The sequence below is a fragment of the Merops nubicus genome, unplaced genomic scaffold, assembly GCF_000691845.1.
Source record: "Merops nubicus isolate BGI_N331 unplaced genomic scaffold, ASM69184v1 scaffold15040, whole genome shotgun sequence".
In the NCBI taxonomy this organism is placed as follows: domain Eukaryota; kingdom Metazoa; phylum Chordata; class Aves; order Coraciiformes; family Meropidae; genus Merops; species Merops nubicus.
In genome coordinates this window covers 27,239-46,311 of record NW_008583657.1, presented here as the reverse complement: position 1 = coordinate 46,311, position 19,073 = coordinate 27,239, and the positions used below count along the sequence as shown (strand labels likewise).

General features: G+C 39.7%; 1 protein-coding gene across 1 annotated transcript in view; it reads left to right on the top strand.

Moving 5' to 3' along the window:
• Window positions 1–19,073, top strand: part of TPD52L1 (tumor protein D52-like 1) — a 36,921-nt gene that overhangs the window by 3,123 nt on the left and 14,725 nt on the right. Inside the window, exons 3-4 of the mRNA XM_008941750.1 lie at window positions 5,057–5,205; window positions 17,524–17,625. Coding sequence (XP_008939998.1) covers window positions 5,057–5,205; window positions 17,524–17,625 — 251 coding nt within the window. The remainder of the gene's footprint in view (window positions 1–5,056; window positions 5,206–17,523; window positions 17,626–19,073) is intronic.

Here is a 19,073-nt window from a genome sequence, read left to right as displayed (position 1 = left end):
TTCCCTATTCCCCTGCTAGTAATCTCTGTACTGGAAGCTTTTCAGTGCGGACTAGCTCTGTTATGTATTTCTAGTCTGGCTAACACAGGAAGGCACTGACTCAAATCAAGCCTTGGAATTTCTGCAATGCAAGTAAAATGAGCAGCTCTTACAGAAGCTTCTGACAGTCATTTGAATTAACAGAAGTCAATCTGACACTTGAGAATAATAGTATAAAATTGTAGGCTGAAAGCTTTACATAAGGCCAGAAGCTTGTTAGCAGAACAGATTACTTTTTTTTTTTTTTTCCCCCTCCTTCCTCCCTTGGTGTGGGGAGTACAGTGACTCTTGATGCATGATGGGGGCTGAGGATTTGAGCAGTCATGCTCTCTGCTGTCAATCGTCCTTCCATTATGTTCATTGAAGTAGTTATTTACTTGTTGCTGTCTTCCCCCTCCTGCAGCTTCACAAAAGCAGCTATCTGGTTTGATCTACAGGTTTTCTAGCTGATGCACAGGTTCTAAGTTCAGCTATGTTTGTTACTGCTTGTTTATTCAGTTTGAGAAAAGATGTACTTTTTTCTGCAATTTACAGCTGATTTTATTGATGAGTGTCCCTGATGTCTCTGGGTGGTGTTCACCCAAGGAAAACCTTATAAATCAACACGTACTCAGCCTGGAGATGTAGAATTTGAGCTATATGTTATGATGAAGTGCCAGTTAGTTTTTGTGCTGTGTTATTCTCTTCAGTTACAACTGCTTTCTTTAAAAGGCTACCATTTGTTCACATTTTCTTGCAAATATTTTATGCATTTAGTATGCATATTATAATACCCAGCAATTTTGAAAATGGGTAGAAATTCAATAACAATCACTAGTTTACTAAATACAATAGCTAATCAAAATTTACAGGTTCCATGGTTTGGCTTCCTTGAGAGATAGTTTTTCTGTATGTTTGCTGTAAGTTTCTTTTTGTCTTCTGACATAAAAAGAATTTTGTGAAAGAATGGTATAGAGAAGATGTGGTCTTGTGTTTGTTTTTTGGTTTTTTTTTAAGCCAATGAAATGAAGGAAAAGAATATTTTCTTTCTCACATAAGTAAACTTCTTTCTGTTATCAAGTACCCTCTCATAGTTGCTTTTGCTATCAGTGATGTAGCTGGTCCTTATTACTTTTTTTTGTCCATTACATGTTTTCCAGCTTTTTACAGGACCTAGCTGTGCAAAGGGTTGATGTTCAGTTCTAGCACAGGTGGGCAGATGCCTGCTGCAGTCTGGTTGTCACATTGGTACCTGTGGTGGTAAAGTGTGTGGGCCTGTCCTGAGAATCCAAGATGTTCAAAAGATGTGGCTCCAGGAAATGAGAAGTCTTGTGGTAGTGACCTTTCAAACTTTCTAGTCCTGCTATTTTCACCTGCCTGTCTCCTGGCTGTTTTTGGAATCATGACTAGGAGATGTTATGCTGTGAGCTAGTGGGTGACACAGCTGTGCAGGGGTGAGTTGTGGTGGTGCAACCAATGATGAGTGTACCAGCCCACAGGGGCCAGTGGGAGTTCCTTGGGACAGCACTGGCTCTGAGACTTCCCTGGCAGGGGACAGTGGCCTCAGTTTCTCTGCTGGCTTTGCTGTAGTTGCCAGCTCCTCCTCAAGTTTTTGTGAACATATTGTCACACTGCTGGTGTTGGCTGTGCAACTCGCCTTTTACTTTTGTGAAGAATCCCTGACAAAGCCTGTCACTGGGTAGTTCTCACTCCTAAACAGCCACGTCTGCCTTCCTGTCCATAGCGATGTGTGCCTGCGGTGTGTGTCACCGTGCGTGACCTCAGTGGGAGCACTGCATGTGCTGCTGTAGCTGACCGCTGCTTTCCTCTCTTCTCCATCTCCAGCCACTTCCTCCTGCCCCCGCTGGTGTACCTGCACAGGTACTTGTGCATCTCTCTGCAGTGGATCTAGGAACTGCACTGGCCTAAAAATAGCCCTTTTTTTTTTTTTTTTTGTTTTTTTTTTTTTCCTGTGCTGGCTTTTACCTCATTCAGCGCCCGCTGGTGAGGAAGGCTGTGCAAACAGCCAGGCCAGGACACTACACATTTGGGTGATGCAGTGATAGGGAAAAAGGATGCTTGATCTAATTTAGATACATATGTTTAATTATGCTGGCTTCTGTTTTCTGTTGGGGACCCCCTTAATATTTTAATTGCTTACTGCCTTGATCCTTAAAACAAGCATAGTGAATATTCAGTTTACTGTTCAGCTTACCAGTCAGTCTATTCATCAATATTATTCCAACCAGTAGCTGAATCTTTCCACCTCCACATTTTAGAGAGTACTACATGTATCTCAGAATACAGATAATGCCAACTGACATATTTTTCTTTAATCATAGTTTATCCAAAATTCTCCATTTTAATGAATAAGTGCTTTCTGGTTTGTTTTTTTATGAGCTACTTTGTGAGTGTCTATTGGAAAAAATGGGAAAGGTTATATGTTGGAGAATTACTGGGGTGTTCTTTTTCAGGCATACCACAATCATAAAATGGTGTTCAACCCTGTAAAACATACCGTTTGCCCTAAAATAACCAAAAAAGGCAAAACAAGAGGAAATACTTTTTTGTGTTTGTGTGCTGGACTTCACTATCCTTCTTCCGTATTACTAGTCAGTCCCAGATTTATGGCTTGAGTGGTCAGCTCCTCTCCTTGCTGTTACATGTCCTACACAACAATAGAAGAAAGAAAAACTGTTAACTCTGATTCCTGAGCCTGCTGAAAGGGAGAAGGGAACTTTGTGATGCATCTGTATTCTTCTGACTGTTTCACTTTGGAAAGAAAGGAAACGTGAGGACTAGAAACTTGTATTTCTGTTGACTTAAGCCATAGTTTCGTAATGGAGTCTGCATTTATAAGAGTGGACTTTTCAAAAATGCCTAAGCAGGTGATGCTGACTTCCATGGGAATTAGCTGTGTAACCTGCTTACAAGTTTTTCAAGATCCTACTATAAATCCCTGATTCTTTCTACCTACTTCAGTCACTGATATTGGAGCACTTGAGGAGGGCTTTGTATCTACCACTGTTTTTAAAAGATGGAACTTGAGGAAGGTTTTGCCTATTCAAAACTAGTCTCTAAAGAAAACTAATTTCTTGTCTTTAATACAGTAAAAAATGTAATTCATGCTTAGGCCACTGAGCACATAGTTAATGCTTGCTTGGGGCTTTACAGCTTTAGGTTTCTATGCAACAGAACAGATGGAAAGTAATTTTAATAGAAGCCCCCAAATGTTTACATATCCAAGTACCTGATGATCAGCCTAGTGGCAGCCATATGGAAAGAATTAATGTTTAAGTACATGTAAGCATACTGGTATTGGTTTAAGTTAAGTTCTTTAGCAGTGTTACCCAGACAGACCTTGTGCACTAAGGCATTTGCTGTGGGTGGGAAGTTACTGTGGCTTGATGAATACTGACATCTATGATTTCTTCTTTCTGTAAGCATTTAACCAGTTACCCTCTCAGAACAGAAACTCATGCTATCTCTTGACAGTGTTTCATTTGCTGATTAGGAACATAATGGAGCACAAAGGACATGGAAAGGAATAAAGCAATTTTGGATTGTTATATATTCTACCAGCAAAGTGTTTGCATCACAGCCATTGGTGAATACTGGTATCTGCTTCATTGAGGTCATGATATTACTTTGTGTTCATAGTCTTGCTGCTTAATTCCTGAGCTGCTTGAATAACTTACATAGCAGGCAGTAACAAAAAGAGTCAGCAATAGCTGCGGGATTCAATGCTCAGACATCTCCAAGAACAATGAGCTTGCAGCCAGTTATACAGAGAAGCAGAATGCGTGAGTGTGTAAAATAAAAATAATGCTGGTATTGACATCCTAAATATAGCCCTGGAGGTCAGCAACTGATTCAGCTGGTGCTTGCCTCATTCCCTGCAGACTATGGAGTTAAATCACAGGGAGACTGTGGTTCCAGGGAACTTAACATATGGTAATCAAATACATTACCATATGTTAACCCTATTAACATATGGAGGAAGGAACACAGTTGGCAAGGGAATTTCTAAACCTGAAGTGAAAGGCAGCTGCTCTGGTGTTACTTGCCCTTGTTAGCTTCAGTACCTCTGAGTGCTGCTTGGATAATTAATTGGCTTGGGAGGCTTCCGGGTGAAGAAATGCAAAGCCCAGCTCACAGGACTCTCAGCCAGTGGCAGGCTGGTTCAGCGGTCCCTCCTCAGCCAAATGTTCTGGTCCTTGCCTTGCAAAAACACTGGCTTGGTTTAAATGTTTCAAGTGATGCAGGGAGAATTATATCCCTCTGTTTGGGCTGAATGGCATCTTCACAGCTTGAATTCTCACAACGTGCTCAATGACTGAGAGCTCTGAAAAGACTAATCTGCTGTGTCTTCTGAATGCCTCTATGCTTTGAGCAGGACCTGTTCACTCATTTTAACAGTCCTTCTACTGCCTATTTTTATGTTACTATTTTGAAATATGTGGGGCCTAAAATCAATAAAACTCATGTGACAAGAAGTCATATGTTGTCATGAGATTTTAAGCTCTTTTTTTTTAACCTGCTTCTAAGAATTAGCATCTAGGTGTTTTTTTCTTGTGAGTGGAAGACTGAAAAGCTACAAATATGAAGTTACGAGTGTGTGCATTCAAAGAGATATATTTGTTTGAATTATCCATCTTCTCCTGTTCTGTCCATTCTCATTTTACTAGTGAATGAAAAGCTGATGTTTGAGGCTCTAATGCTCTAAGGCAGATCTTGGTCAAGGCATTCAATAGTCATTTCCTTACTGGGGAGTTATCTCTTGTCAGGTGCACGTACTAGGACGGTACACATAGGTGACACATTTTGAGACCTTAATTTAGCATAGTGTCAGCTCTGTTGTGAACTTGTCTTTGTGATCTCCACAAGCACTTGAATCTCTGTCTCTCAAGTCACCTACGAAAAATGCACGTTCATGTGAGATTCATTTAATCTCTTAGCATTGTGTGTGTTTATCGTTCTGTGGGAACAGGCTAACACCTTTCTCCTTTCTCCTCCCTCCTCCCTCTGTGTTTCTCAGCTAGAGGATGAAATTTCAACTTTGCGGCAAGTGCTAGCAGCCAAAGAAAAGCACCTGGTTGAAATTAAACAAAAACTTGGCATAAGTCTGATGAATGAACTGAAGCAGAACTTTAGCAAAAGCTGGCACGATATGCAGACAACTTCTGCGTGAGTACAGACCTTGCACAGATTCATCCTTCTATGTTGTGTAGCATGTTGGGGGTGTTGTCTTGATGAGCCCTGGTATGAAATTTAGCAAGCCAGGAAGAGCAGATGGCAAGGACAAACATGTCAAGCTTCTCAGATCAAGGAGACCTGCAAAAAAAAACATTCCATAGCAGCTGCATTCTTTGCTACTGGGTTGCATCTCATTCTTGCAAAATCACAGCAACTAAAACTGTTGTCCTGAGAAGGTTATCTTGTCCTATGACATGTTCTTACACAGTCCTTACTGAGGAGAGAAGGAACCTTTTTTAATATCAACGTTTTATATTACTCAACTTCCAAGAGAAACAATGTAAACAGAAATAATTTTAAAGTTTACCGAATTAGCAATTATTTTTAAAAATGTTACTATCATCTGAATGATAAAGAATACTGGCAGGATCAGTTGATGTTTGACTCTGTTTAATTCCTGCTTTTAGCTGTCCAAAATTTAAAAAAAAAAAAAAAATTGTTGGGAGTAATTGCACCATCTTTGAGGCTAACGTAAGCCCTACATATGTTGTTGTTTGTTATTTGCTGTCAGTGTGCTGTCAGACAAGTCCCTGAAGCCTCTCACAGCCATGTTTTGCCACTGTGCAGAATGTGTAACTAGTTCACAAGAGTTCAGTGAAACTTGCCTTGTGTAATATGCAAGCAGCTTTAGGTTCCCAGGGTGAAACGCAATGCATGAATATGAAGTGTTACTCCACTACTGTTGTTGAAATAGTTTTAACTTGATTTTTTCTTTTTTTTTTTTTCCTTAAAAACTACTGTGGAGGGTACCTTTTAAAAATGCAGCAGTTCTTGGATGAGAAAGCAAAGGAGGGAGCTTATTGGGACTGCAGCTTGCTGCCAAAAACTACTGGTGCAAGTGTTTTGTCTCACATAAGGAAGGAGTTAAAAATACACATATGGACATAGAAATAAAACCATCCTGAATCTGCCACAAAAAAAAATTTCAAACCCAGGATAGGTAGTATTACTTGCAAGTTGAAAACACTCTTTGCTCTGTATCTCTGATAGAGTGTCACTGAGAGAGATGGTGAATAAAACTGTGATTACCAAAGCTCTACAAAATTATAATTACTATGGGGCTGGTCTCAGCTTCATGCTGATCTTTATACTAATACACATGAACATACCATGTTCCTCTAAAACTTTCTGGGCTGAATTAGTAGCAACATTGGTAGGAAGAAACACCCACCTTTCATCAAGTACTGTCTGAAAAGTTACTTGATCTTTTTTTTTTTTCCTTGTTTCAATTGACAACTGAATTTGAAACTTGGGAAGAAACAAGAGCGAGCTCCTCCACAACAAAGCTGAGCTGGGAGATGCCAGCAGGGCAGGCAGGGCAATGGCATCACACATGAAACAGCAGTCCCACAGTACCTGAACAAAGAGTGGAGCAGGTCCAGTGACAATAAATGGGGTCGAGCCAAGATTGAGTCTGCGGTGATGAGCCAGAGGTCAAGGTCAAGCCAGGAAATTAAATCTCTGAGTCAAGATGAGTGAGTACCTGGCCAGATACAGGCACACCAGTAGGTGCCTGTCACTCAGAGAAGGACCAAAGACTTAAATGCAGTCTAAACATTAGTCTTGCTGGCAAGTGAAGGGGAGGGGTGCCTAACAAGGCTTCTCCCAGCTCTTTCTTGCACAGCACTGTCACCACAGTCTCACCCAGGGTTACGCAGTTGTGCAGTGTCAGAGCTGGCCTTGAGCCCAGGTGGCCACACCCATGGGAGGCAGGGGAAGAGTCTGCAGTGCCCTGTGGTGCATTCAAGGCCCTGACAGGCTTGGAAAACATCTGTTAAAACATGGTTTTGCATTAAAATAATAATTCTTTGTATTGTGAGAGCAATAACAAGGCATATGCCTGCTAATAGGAAATGTAGTTTGTGTGTCTCCTATCTAACTTTTGGACAGTTTCTCAGCTTGGTCCTATTTCTCATGACATGTTGTTCTGTCCCGGTTAGAAGGCAGCACTGTGTCCCACCTCCCTTATCCCTCAGTTTCCCAGATAAAGAGGTAAATAAGGAAGGCAGGGGTAATGAAAACCTTGCACCAAATTGAAAATTAACAAAATGAAATGTATTATTTAACAGGGATCAGAAAGGAAGAAGGGAAGGGGTTTAACAGGGTACAGAAAGGAAGAAGGGTAGGGGTTTAACAGGGAAGGGGGGTTGTAGGAACAACAAGGCAAGGAAGATTAAACTTCCAAATATACAAAACCCAAATGCTATGCTGAGGCTCCCCGGTGCTGGATCTCGCTGGATTGAGGTGGATGGAAGCTGGATGCACAATCCTTGGACGTGGATGGAGGCAGGGAAGAGTCTGTGGATCAGGGCCAGGTCTCCAAGATGGCCACGGCCACGTGTAGCACAGGGAGCAGCAGAGCAGCGTGTGCCCAGGTGCAAGGTCAAAGGAGCAAGAGGAAAAGAGAAGAGGAAGAGGAGCAAGGCGTGCCTTTCTCCCCTTTTTATAGACCTTGGCAGGAAGTCCCGAAGACAGGAAAAGGGGAGTGGGAATAGGACAGGTGTACGCCCCTTTCATTCAGGCTTGTACCTGGTTTAGGGTTTCAGACCTCCACCCACCAGGGGCAGCAGGTTTCAAACCATTACACATGTCATTAACAGGGGCACCCATGTTGGCTTGGTGGAGATGTCTGGCATGTGCTAGAAGAGGACAGCCTAGAGACACTGACCTTTAGAAGAGAGGAAGGGCACAAGACACCTGAACTAGAGTTACTAGGAGGCATTAGCAACATTTTGAAACAAAACCTTTAATTTTTACTTGAAATTTAGTAGCAAATTATAAGACAACTTTTCACTTTCCTTTCACAATGTTGATATTTTCCACAAGGATAGAGTGACTTAGGAGACTTTTATCAGTCTTGTAACTGTGATTTTTTATTTAAGAGGAGTTACAAGACTCACAAGCCATTAGGTGATGGAAGTTCACAAGCAGTTGTATGGAACTTGGCAGCAGAAGTCCATCTGTGTCCTTGAAAATCCTGATCTTCATGGTCCAACTGCTAACTCTGGCTGATGCTCATGCCAGTACACTGATGCCAGTACAAATCATGGTAATCAGGCATTTTTTGGAATGGGTGTGTTAAGTAATAGAGGTGATTCTTCATTGCTGCACCAAAATAGCAATGGGGTAGCATTACTGACCAAGATTCTCTGACTTAGTGAGGATGAAAAACCTGTTTTAAAAAGATTACATTTCAAAATACTTACGTGCCTGTTCTTCAGGTTTCTAAGTGCAACATTAGTAATTTTAAATTTTAAAAACACTTGTTTTTAAGGAGTCAGATTTTACTTTTTCACTCAGTCTTACTGGGGTTTGTAGCTACTGTGCTTTTCTGGAAGTTAAAACCACTTTTCTTTAATGGGGAAATTTTTAAAGCCATGCAGTGATAAAGCACCAAATTTTTGTCCTGATATTGTTGATAATCTTTTTAAGCTCTGCATTTAGGATCATTGTGCATTGTTAGGGTCAAAGGGGACTTCAGGCAGAGGGATGGACTTTTTTTAAAAAAACACTTCTGTAAAGTGTGCCTGATAAGACTCAAGACCTAACTCACAATATAGATGCCACCTGGAATGACTAAATTTAAACAGAATTTGAGATTCTGACTGTTTTTAAGCATTTTGATTTTAAATCCTTGGTCATGGGTGGCTTAGCAGTTAGCCTGAGTATGCTTGATATGTATGTGTGGGAAATTGTCATTAAAGGATTGCTATGATTAAAAACAAAAAAAAAAGTCATAATTTTCATACTGAGAGGCAAGAGCTGTGGGTAGGTGGGCTGATAACCTTCAACCTGTGGAGGACATGTCCAGCTCAACATACCGTTCTGTACAAAGTCTGTTTCCTTGTCATTAATTCATGCTTTAAGGTATGCAAAAGCAATTCTAACTACCACATAGTAAGACATTACATTTGCAACTTTAATGTGCAGCTTTTTTTTTTGGTATCAAATCAGGTTTTTTTAATCACCTTTGTTTTTCTCTAAAGAAAATGTTTAACGTTGTTTGCATTTTCAGCTGTGTATGAAATACACCTGGAAGTCATTAATTTATTATGATGACCAGAATCCTAAATAATTTTTCACATTTCTTATTAATTATGCTATTACTTAGTGCACTGCTCTTCAGTATAATGTATGTGTTAGGGAATGCAGGGGTTCTCCTATAGAGGTGATCACTAACTAGAGAGCAAATGATTATCTCAGTTGAATACCACCAAGAAAGCAAATTAAACTGGAATGACTCCCCCCACACACCTTTTTAAAGATCAGGTTTCCAGTGAGTAGCAGTGGGTGTATATTCATATAGCTTCTAGCAGTGCAGGGGTTTTATTCATATTTTAAACATAGATAATTCAATCCTATTTAGATGCTAGCAACAGGGTAATGTTGTCAGTTTTCAAGGTTATTTATTTTAGCTGAAGAAATCATAAAAAATGTCTTTACAGGGCTATTTATAAAGACCATAACTCAGCTTTTGTAATTAATGTTTTGCTCAAAGGAAAGGTTTTATGTAACCTGAATGCAGTATGTTTGCTTATTTAAAGCTGTTTGATTGGTGGTGCATCCCACAGATCTCTCTAGCCTTCCATACTTCAGATTCTTACTGCATAGTTCATTATGGTAAGAAGACGGCTTCTATAAAGATCGATCTAGTTTTATACAGAATCACAAAAGAGTTGAGGTTGACAGTGATGCTGGGGGACTGTCTAGTCCAGCGCCCGCTTTTCAGCTAAAGCAGGGTGCTCAGGACTATGTCCAGTTAGGTTTTGAATATCTCCAAGGATGGAGACTCTACAGCCTCTCTGGGCAACCCGTTCCAGTGTTGAAATACCTTTACTGTGAAAAATGTTTTTCTTTTGTTTAAATATTTCTTGCATTCAGTTTGTACCCATTGCTTCTTACCCTTTCACTAGATACTACTGAGAGGAGTTTGTCTATGTTCTCTAATCACTTTCTTCAGTTTGTTTATACATCTTATTTCTGTGCATACTGATGTGACATTCCCATGAGCCTTCTCTTCTCCAGGCTGAGCAGTCCCAGCTTTCTCAGCCTTTCCTCATATGGGAGATGCTCCAGTCCCTTAGACATCTTCATGAGTCTTTGCTAGACTCACTCCAGTATGTTCATATCTGCCTTGTACTGGGGAGCGCAGAACAGGACCCAGTGCTCCAGGTGTGCCCATAACCAGGGCTGAGTAGAGGGGAAGGGTCACCTCCATTGACCTGTAATCATTTTCCTAATGCAGCCCAGGATACTATTAGCTACTTTTGCTGTGAGGGCACATTGCTGACTCATATTCAACTTATTTACAAGGACCCCAGTTCTTCTTCTGCAAGGCTACTTTCCAGCTGGTTGACACCCAGCCTCTACTGGTGCATGGGGTTAATCATCCAAACTCCAGGACACTGCATTTCCCTTTGTTGAGCTTCCTGAGACTCCTGGTGCCCCATTTTCTTCAGACAGTCAAGGTCCCAGGTAATATTATTCCTCAATGCAGTTACAGAATTGCATTGCATCATCTATGCCACCTGCATGGCAGGAGAGAATCTGGGGGTGCTGGTGGACAGCCTTCCAGAGAAGGGCAGTGAAGCTGGGGAAGGGTCTAGGGAACCATGTCTTATGAGGAGCAGCTGAGGGACCTGGGATTGTTTAGCCTGGAGAAAAGGAGGCTGAGCTGAGACCTTATTGCTCTCTGCAACTTTTGTTATAGTGAGGTGGGTGTTGGTCTTTTCTCCCAAGTAACTAGAGATAGGATGAGAGGAAATGGGCTGAAGTTGTGCCAGGGGAGGTTTAGATTGGATGTTTGGAAGAATTTCTTTCCTGAAAGAGTAGTGAGGCATTGGAACAGGCTGCCTAGGAAGGTGGTGGACACACCATCCCTGGAGGCGTTCAAAAAAACATGTAGACATGGCACTTTTGAGTCATGGTTTAGTCTCAAAAACTGTTGAGACATGTTGGTCATGGTAGTGTTGGGTTGGTGGTTGGACTTGATAGTCTTAGAGGTCTTTTCCAACTTTAATGATTCTATATGGAGAAGGTTACAAGGGTTCATTTATCCTCTTCTGTGGTCCCTCACATGAAACACTAAGGACACAGGTCCACAAGATACCTTGGCCTTTTCTAAGCATATATGTAGTAACCATGCTCAGTTTCTGTACCTCAGCTTTTCATTTGATGCTCTTCTGTACTTCTCTGGACAAAAAACCCCAGGACATTATGGCATTCGCCTCTGTCATGGTTGAGGGTAAGGGCCACCCCGAGACCTGTAACAGATCCTCTCTGTTAACCCTGTGGGGAAGAGAAAGGGAATAAGGGAGAAGGAGAGACTTATCAATTAGAAAAGTGAAACAGCATTAATACTACACTACTACTGCTACTAAAATGGAATATATACAAAATGAGTATTAAACCAAACTCCCCCCCCTGATGGCAATACATCACTGTGACCCCCGGCTGAAGAGCAGCCCCCAGGGAAAGGTCCCAGGCTGCTTTGTTATTCTTTCTTGACATGTTAGGAACTGTTAAAAGGCCAAAGCCTTCTTTGTTTTAAATGTGTAACCTTTCAACCCGTGGGTGGAATACTAATATTACTACAGAGATAGCTTCTAGGGAGATGATTACTTTTGCTATTTACCACTTCCTCCCCCCCCAGAAAAAAAAAGGCAAACCAAAAAACAACCCACAAACAAAAAAAAAAAACCAAACCCATCCAACCAAAACAAAAACCAAACCAAAACACCAGTATTCCAGATGTTCAGCAGCAGTTCTGCCATAATCAATAAACTCTTAGAATAGCTTAGCATAGCTAAAATCTTAGGGCTGTAATAGTGAAATGAAATGAAATGTCTCAAGGTCTCCATACTTAGTAAATCCAGCCAAGGGATCAAGGGATTGGGAAGCCTTTGATATGCTGGAAAAATGGACCCATGCAAGACTGTCATCTAGGACAGGAATCTCACAAAGCTATGTTTTCAAAATAACTTTTCATCTTTTGCCTTTACAGGCAAAAAATGTCACTTGTTGTAGAAAGGGAAAATCTCATATTTTAGAGGCCATAACTCTAAGTGCTAGCTCCAAACAGCATGTCTCCTAGACAGTAGCGTGGGCTTTCTGAGGTGGTGGCTGTCTCCTGAAGCCTTTTCAGGGAGGTTTCAATATTGCTCTGCTCTTACATGTCATACTTACCTAAGATACGGGGCAAGAGCATTCGACAAGGCCAAAGGGACTTGGCCTTTCCCTCCAGAGGCAAAACAAAGATCTCTTTGTTGACTACTGGTTGAGAACTATTTGAGCAAACCTAGTTCTGCTCATAGGGAACCTGAGGACAATTGTATGGGTTTCCACAAATAGTGGGAACTTAACGTTTTGTAGTTCAAATTTCTGCCAGGTGATGAGAAAATAGAAGGTAATAGCTGTGCTGCATGTGTTTTAGACTTACAATCTGTGGTGCCTACAGTGTTCATTAGTATAACTTTAAATATATAATAATGTGTTCCAGAGGCTCTAGAGTTTTCTCAGGAGGTCAGATGTAATTTGTGGACAGCTACAGTCCTACTGTGTCTTTTAGGAATGTAGTATACCATTTTCCCACAAACGTACTTGTTATGAGTGGTAGTAAAAAAAATGTGGGTGTTTCTGTTCATTGCAATGTGTAATCACCTTTTGACATTTTCTTCTCTAAATTTGCAAGTAAATGTAGCAGTTGTGTAAGTGAAGAAATTGCATGTTGGCTTTTGCACAGCCCACTACCTGTGCTTGAGCCTGTGCTACATGGAATTAAAGCGAGCCTCTCACTTCCACTGACTGTGTCCTTTGGGTCAGATCAGGCAATGTTCATACCTACTTCAAAGATCATTTTCTGCTACTTTTCCACATGTATCTCTGGCCTTGAATTTGGAAAGGTGGAGTAATAAGGTTGGAGAAAGGGCTTTGAGAAGTTAATTTAGTCTATTCTCACTGCCCCTTTTCTAAAAGATGTGTATTGGCTTGTTCACACTAGAACCTTCAGGTAATGGAAATTCGCCAGCAAGCTTAGGTGATCTGTTCCAGATCAATGAATAATAGTGTTGGTTTCTTGGGGGAAAACCCACTGTAACTATATCACAACTGCTTGGCTTTCCCCTATTCTATGCTGAATTCCACAAATAGTGCCTTTCACACAACTGTATCCCAAATCTTTCCCAAGTCTTTGAAGACTATAGTGCAAGAGAGCACAGAATATTTGTCACCTTTGTCTGGCACTTTTCCTGACCTATGACTCTCTCTAGTCTACTGAACAGTCTTCCATGTGCTGCACACAGACTTCTGGCTGCAGGCAGGTCCCCTGAGATCTGCAGAGGTTTGGGTCCCTCAACTCTACCCTTCCTTTCTCTCTGGGAGAGGAACTACCCAGGGTGTACTTCCTTTGAATAATGTAGGCATCTGTACCCATCCAAATGCCAACACATTTTCAATTAGCTCTTAACATACCTGGCAAAGGGGGGAATGTCTAAAAAGTACATTTTACCTTTGTTTTTGAAGTTGAAATAGGTTTCAGCTGAGCACTAAAAACTACAAATGCACACCTTCGAGTTCATTTGTGGGCAAAATGGCAATACGAATTGAAGAATGCTCTTAGAGAATGCTTTGTGTACATGTTGTCTACCATTCATATATGCATTTATTTCATTTAAGCATTAGTATAATTTAGTTAATGCTGAGCCTTATTTTTCCCAGAAAATCCTCAGAAATTTTTTTTCCAGCTGAGAGTTTCTCAGAGGTCCAGATGCTTTATGTTCCAGAACTGTCATTCTTAAGCTGACTAAGGGTTTGAAAATTAAAGAGAAGCAAACTCCATAGGGCATGACTTGTGCTACCAGGCTCTGCTCTACTGTATGGTTTTGTTGTTAATTGTTTGCATTTTGTTGCATCTTATGTAAGCTCTAGCACAGACCAGGGTTTCTGAAGTGGATTAATTTTGCCAGCAAGCATTGATGGAGAGGCACAATGCTGAATGAAGGCATACTAATTAGCAGATGTACTAATTTTACAGAACGTGAATTTAAAATCTTTGTTGTTTACTGTAGTACATCAAATGTGCAGCTTGCTGTGCAAAACATGAGTGTTGTATTTGTAGCCTACTTCCACGGCAGCTCATGTATTTCACCTGTGAAGGGAAGTTAGATTTAACTTTGCCATGTGAAGGGCAATTCTGTACTGTGTTGAGATGTTTGAGATCAAATAGCATGAGAGCTTGGTGGGCAGTACTTGCCTAACAATTGCCAACAGTGGGTGCTTGAAGGATGAGGGTGTGCAGATGTTGTAGCTGACTTAGCATGCTGGAACAGTTGGTGTTAGGAGGACTTAAGCCATATGTACCACACTTTTCCCAATGAATCAATGTTAGTAGGTATGCCTTTACCTGGAATATCTTACTTTATTTCTGCTCTTAAAGTTTTGTGAAAATTATGTAAGATGTTCAGTGCATTAAAAGAAAACTGCAAACTGATGTGTGTTACATTAGGGTATGAAAACTGCTGGCTCAGATTAGTAGTGCTACATACAACTGAGAAGATTGCCAGAGGTCAGAGAGAGAATATGTTGCAGAGATCATTGTTACCAGAGTTTTTGGCAAGGTATCAAATGAATGCTGTAAATTTGACATAACTATGATGATAAAAATATCTGAGCCAAAATGCTGTGCTGTATATCAGAGCAGAGCATAACTAACTACAGTAAGACAATGCTCTGTAGAAGCAGAATTTATTTATGAAGATCAGTGATGTGCAGAATGGTGGAGAGGAAGGGATGGGGGAGGCTTGATTTTTAAGCTAACAGTGAGCTTTACTAAGATGCAAATCACTGTTCCTTGTCTCTGCTGACAGGTGTTGCACTTTGCACTGGATTTTTACCTTTGTTATTCTGTTCTTCCTTAAAGCTCCTCCTCAGCATTCTCAAAGGGAGGAGAGGTTCATGTCTAAGGCCATTTTTGCTGCAGCTGGTGCTGAAAAAAGACCAGTTGCATAACAGTTTTAGCTGGATTTACGCTGTTACGTAATGTCAGAGGCATTAGGAACACAAATTCAGTCTCTGACTTCCTTGTTCTTGGAAATACCGGGGAGGATATTTGGTTTATGGGATTTACAGAGAAAACACAACATGAGTTAGAATGCCAAAATTGATGTCATTTCAGCCTGTTCCCAGGCTGTTCAGCCTGTGTGTTCTGACCAGTGTAATGTCCAGAAATACATAGGGAGCTCTAAATGTTTCTCAATTAAAGTTGACTCTATCTGCCATGGGGGATATTTGGGGCATTCTCTTAAGAGTTTTACACAGTGAGAAGAACCTGTGAAGAAAGGTAAAACATGGAGGTGTTTTTTTTTCATAGAACTAAGTATGCCAGTGCATAAAATGAACTTGTGGGTGCCTTATTAAAAAAAAAAAAAAGTTCAGAAGGATATCTGCAAAGTATTTTCTTATGTACAGTCAACCTGTACATAAACAGATTCTGCTACTAAGGACCTTTTATACCTGGAAGTCAAGTCTTGGACTTCATTTTGTCATCAGCAAAATTGCGCTTGTGCTGAATACTTCAGGAAACTTCTCTATTAGGAATATTCTTAAAGACTTGTATGTGATAATATAGGCATTTTAAAAAATGCTTGGTTAGATAGAAACCCACAGCCATTAGAATATTTGATTATTCTTTTTTTATTTCATAGGCAACACTTATCAAATAACTACATGCTCGTAGTTCTCTGCGGACTGGCTTTCTAGGCAGTGAAAACAAGAGACAAACACCATCATAGAAGGAGCCATTTCACTTGGCAGTTTTAGAACTTGTTAGCTCAGTAGTACTATAAGATATTTCGTGGCTAAGGAACGTAAAATCAAAGAATTTGTGTTGGCAAAAATTAGTTGTTGCTCAACTATTGTCTAGAAGAGTAGAGCATTACTTGGCGTCTGCCTTCTACCCTGTGGTTTGTAAAACACAGTCCTCAACAGGGGACTTGCAGCAATAGGGAGTGCTGAGGCTAAAAGGGCCTGACATAAAATGCCATGTGCCATATTGCAAATGTTAATCTTCTCTTATTTCCCTCCCTGCATCCACAAACTCATATGGCTTGAATATGCCTAAAAGTAAGAAGATGATACTGTTTCAGGAATTAGGCAGTGGGATTTTTTTTTTTTTTAGTGAATCTCTGGTGTATTTTGGTACTTGCTTACAATCTTACAGCATTTGTTCAAAGAACAATTAGAGCCAGTGGAATTGTATTTCTGATTTTTTCATGATCATTTCTTCAGTTCTTGTCTGCCAACACACACCACAGGATACAAGGCTGATTATAGTGTGCTCTCCTTTTGTTACTAGGTCAGTACTTCTAATTCTGAGCTTGTCTGCGTCACTGGGAGTATCAGATAACTTACTCAGAAGGAAGCTTCTGACGTGCTCAGAGTTAGTTTACTCAGCAAAAAATCATCTGTGCAGAACAGCTTATTTATTACTTTGAGCATGCAACTTAACCATACTGAAGAGTTGAATATGTGGGTCAGAGAATATATTATATATATAATATATATATGTAAGATGACTGTGCTTGAATGTATATGCTATACATGAGATGAATGACTTCTAAAAGGATTCAGTGCTCTTTACAATATGCGTTATTCACTGCCTAGATTTTTCATCTTTCTTTCTCTGTCTCTCCCAAAACCACCTTCCTTTAAAGAAATTTTTTAAAGTACGATTGTAGCATATGGAAACAGATTTGATCAATTTTGTCTAATTTGAAATACCAACAAATCATTTTGAAGGACATCTGTTAGATGTACTTAATATGTCTATGCATGGAGGAGCAGACTTGTGTGTCCTGATTCTTTTCTGTGCTTTAGACAGATTTTGCTACCAAGTCAGTGACTGCTGCCAGCATACTTAGTTGACGTAAATTTACAGAAATTACATCAGACAGGTATTCAACAAATCACTGTATTCTACTTTTAGACAGCTTGCACTGACCTACTCAGGGGATGTTATCTGCAAGAGGGAGAGGACTCGTGAAGGATTGAGCATTTTGCTCACATTAAGATTAAACTGTACTTAGAAAGCTGTGCAGAAGCAGGCACCTTTGTAATTGTTTTGCGCTATAGTTACTATGTTTCTTAATCATTTAGTGGGTGGGACTTTAAGATGTGTAAATAAAGGAAAAGTGAGGGTATTCTAGCCTCTCTTTTTTAAATACTTATCAGTATTTCTCTTCTTTTTGTTTTCAGTTACAAGAAAACACATGAGACCCTGAGCCATGCAGGACAAAAAGCAACAGCAGCTATCAGCAATGTAGGAACTGCTATCAGCAAGAAGTTTGGAGATATGAGGTATAGGGATCTGCTGCTTCTCTGGCCTTATTTTGAGGACAAAAAGTATAAGTCATCTGTCAGCTCTTCTTTTTCTTCTGCATTACTGTTTTAAAGATGCAAGTAGTTTGTAGTCAGTATTTTATAATGGTCATGGTGTCAACCAAAGAGATAACAATGAATGAAGATACAATTCCTATTTGAATCCTAGTTAGAAAAAAAAGTGCAATTTGAAACCATTTGGGAATAACTTTGCAAACTCAAGAAATTGTACAAGTAAAATGGAACAAAAAATTGCTATAGATCTTTATTGATCCAGTTTTATTAATACATGGATTCTTAGAGAACAAGATTATCTGAGGACAACAAACCTGGCTTGGAGCTGTTTGTGGAAAGATAAATCAAAAAATATTTCAGGCTTTTTTTTTAATCTTTTTTTCAAGATGTACAAAGGCAGAGTTCTGTTCTGCAGTTGTATGTATGAAAAAAAACCAGATATGAAAGTAACAGGAGTTCAGGTCAGAAGTATCTCTTAAATGGAACTTAAATATCAGGCTTTATATGTTGATGTGTCTTTAAAAATGTTGATCTTAAAGTTTCTGACAAAGCCAGCATAAATGAAGAAATTGTATACTGTAAACCAGCACTTTAGTTTTCAACTAAGGCAGGATTACGGAACTTCTTCTCAGTTGTATTAGGAAGTTGGTTTTTTTTGTGATGAAATAAATAGATGTGGGTAATTCTACAGTATAATGTTTGAGCTGCAGAATTAGGGTCTCATTTATTAGAGATATTGGTATGTGCTCACTTTTTTTTTTTTTTTCAGTTTTCTTGTATATGAGGTAATGATAGCCTAAGAACTGTATGAATACTTTGTACAGTATTTCAAATTTATATGGTTTGGTTTGTGTGGGGTTTTTTTGGTGGTGGTGGTTGTTGTTTTCCCTGCAAATGGCTGAAGCATAGATCTTGGCAACTACAACTTATAACATTTTTTCCAGTTTTTAATTTTTAATCTGACTCTTAATAAATCTTTAGAGTCCATCCTTCATACCTCCCTTTTGCATACAGCTTAATAAGCCCTTTAAAAGATTATTACAGTGTTTCTAGGTGAAACTAAAAAAAGGAAAATCTTCATTGGGATATGATGTGCTTTACAACGTATTTTCCACATTACAGTTTAAAATGGAAATCTAGTGAGTGACTTGCAACCAGGGTATGAACGTAAACTAAGAAATGTTTTACTTAATGTAGTTAAACATCCGTAGGTAGTACAGGCCTAGAAAAGGGTATAAGAATAAGGAGGCATGAAGTTACATTTTCCTAGTACATTTTTTTAGCATTGAGGAATCTGAGAGGTGAAAACCTTCTAAAGCAGAGATTTGAACTTCCATTTAAAAGTCTTTGAAGGGTTTTTCTTAATTAATTTTATATAAATATTAATTTATTTTCATTTGTATGAGCTTTTG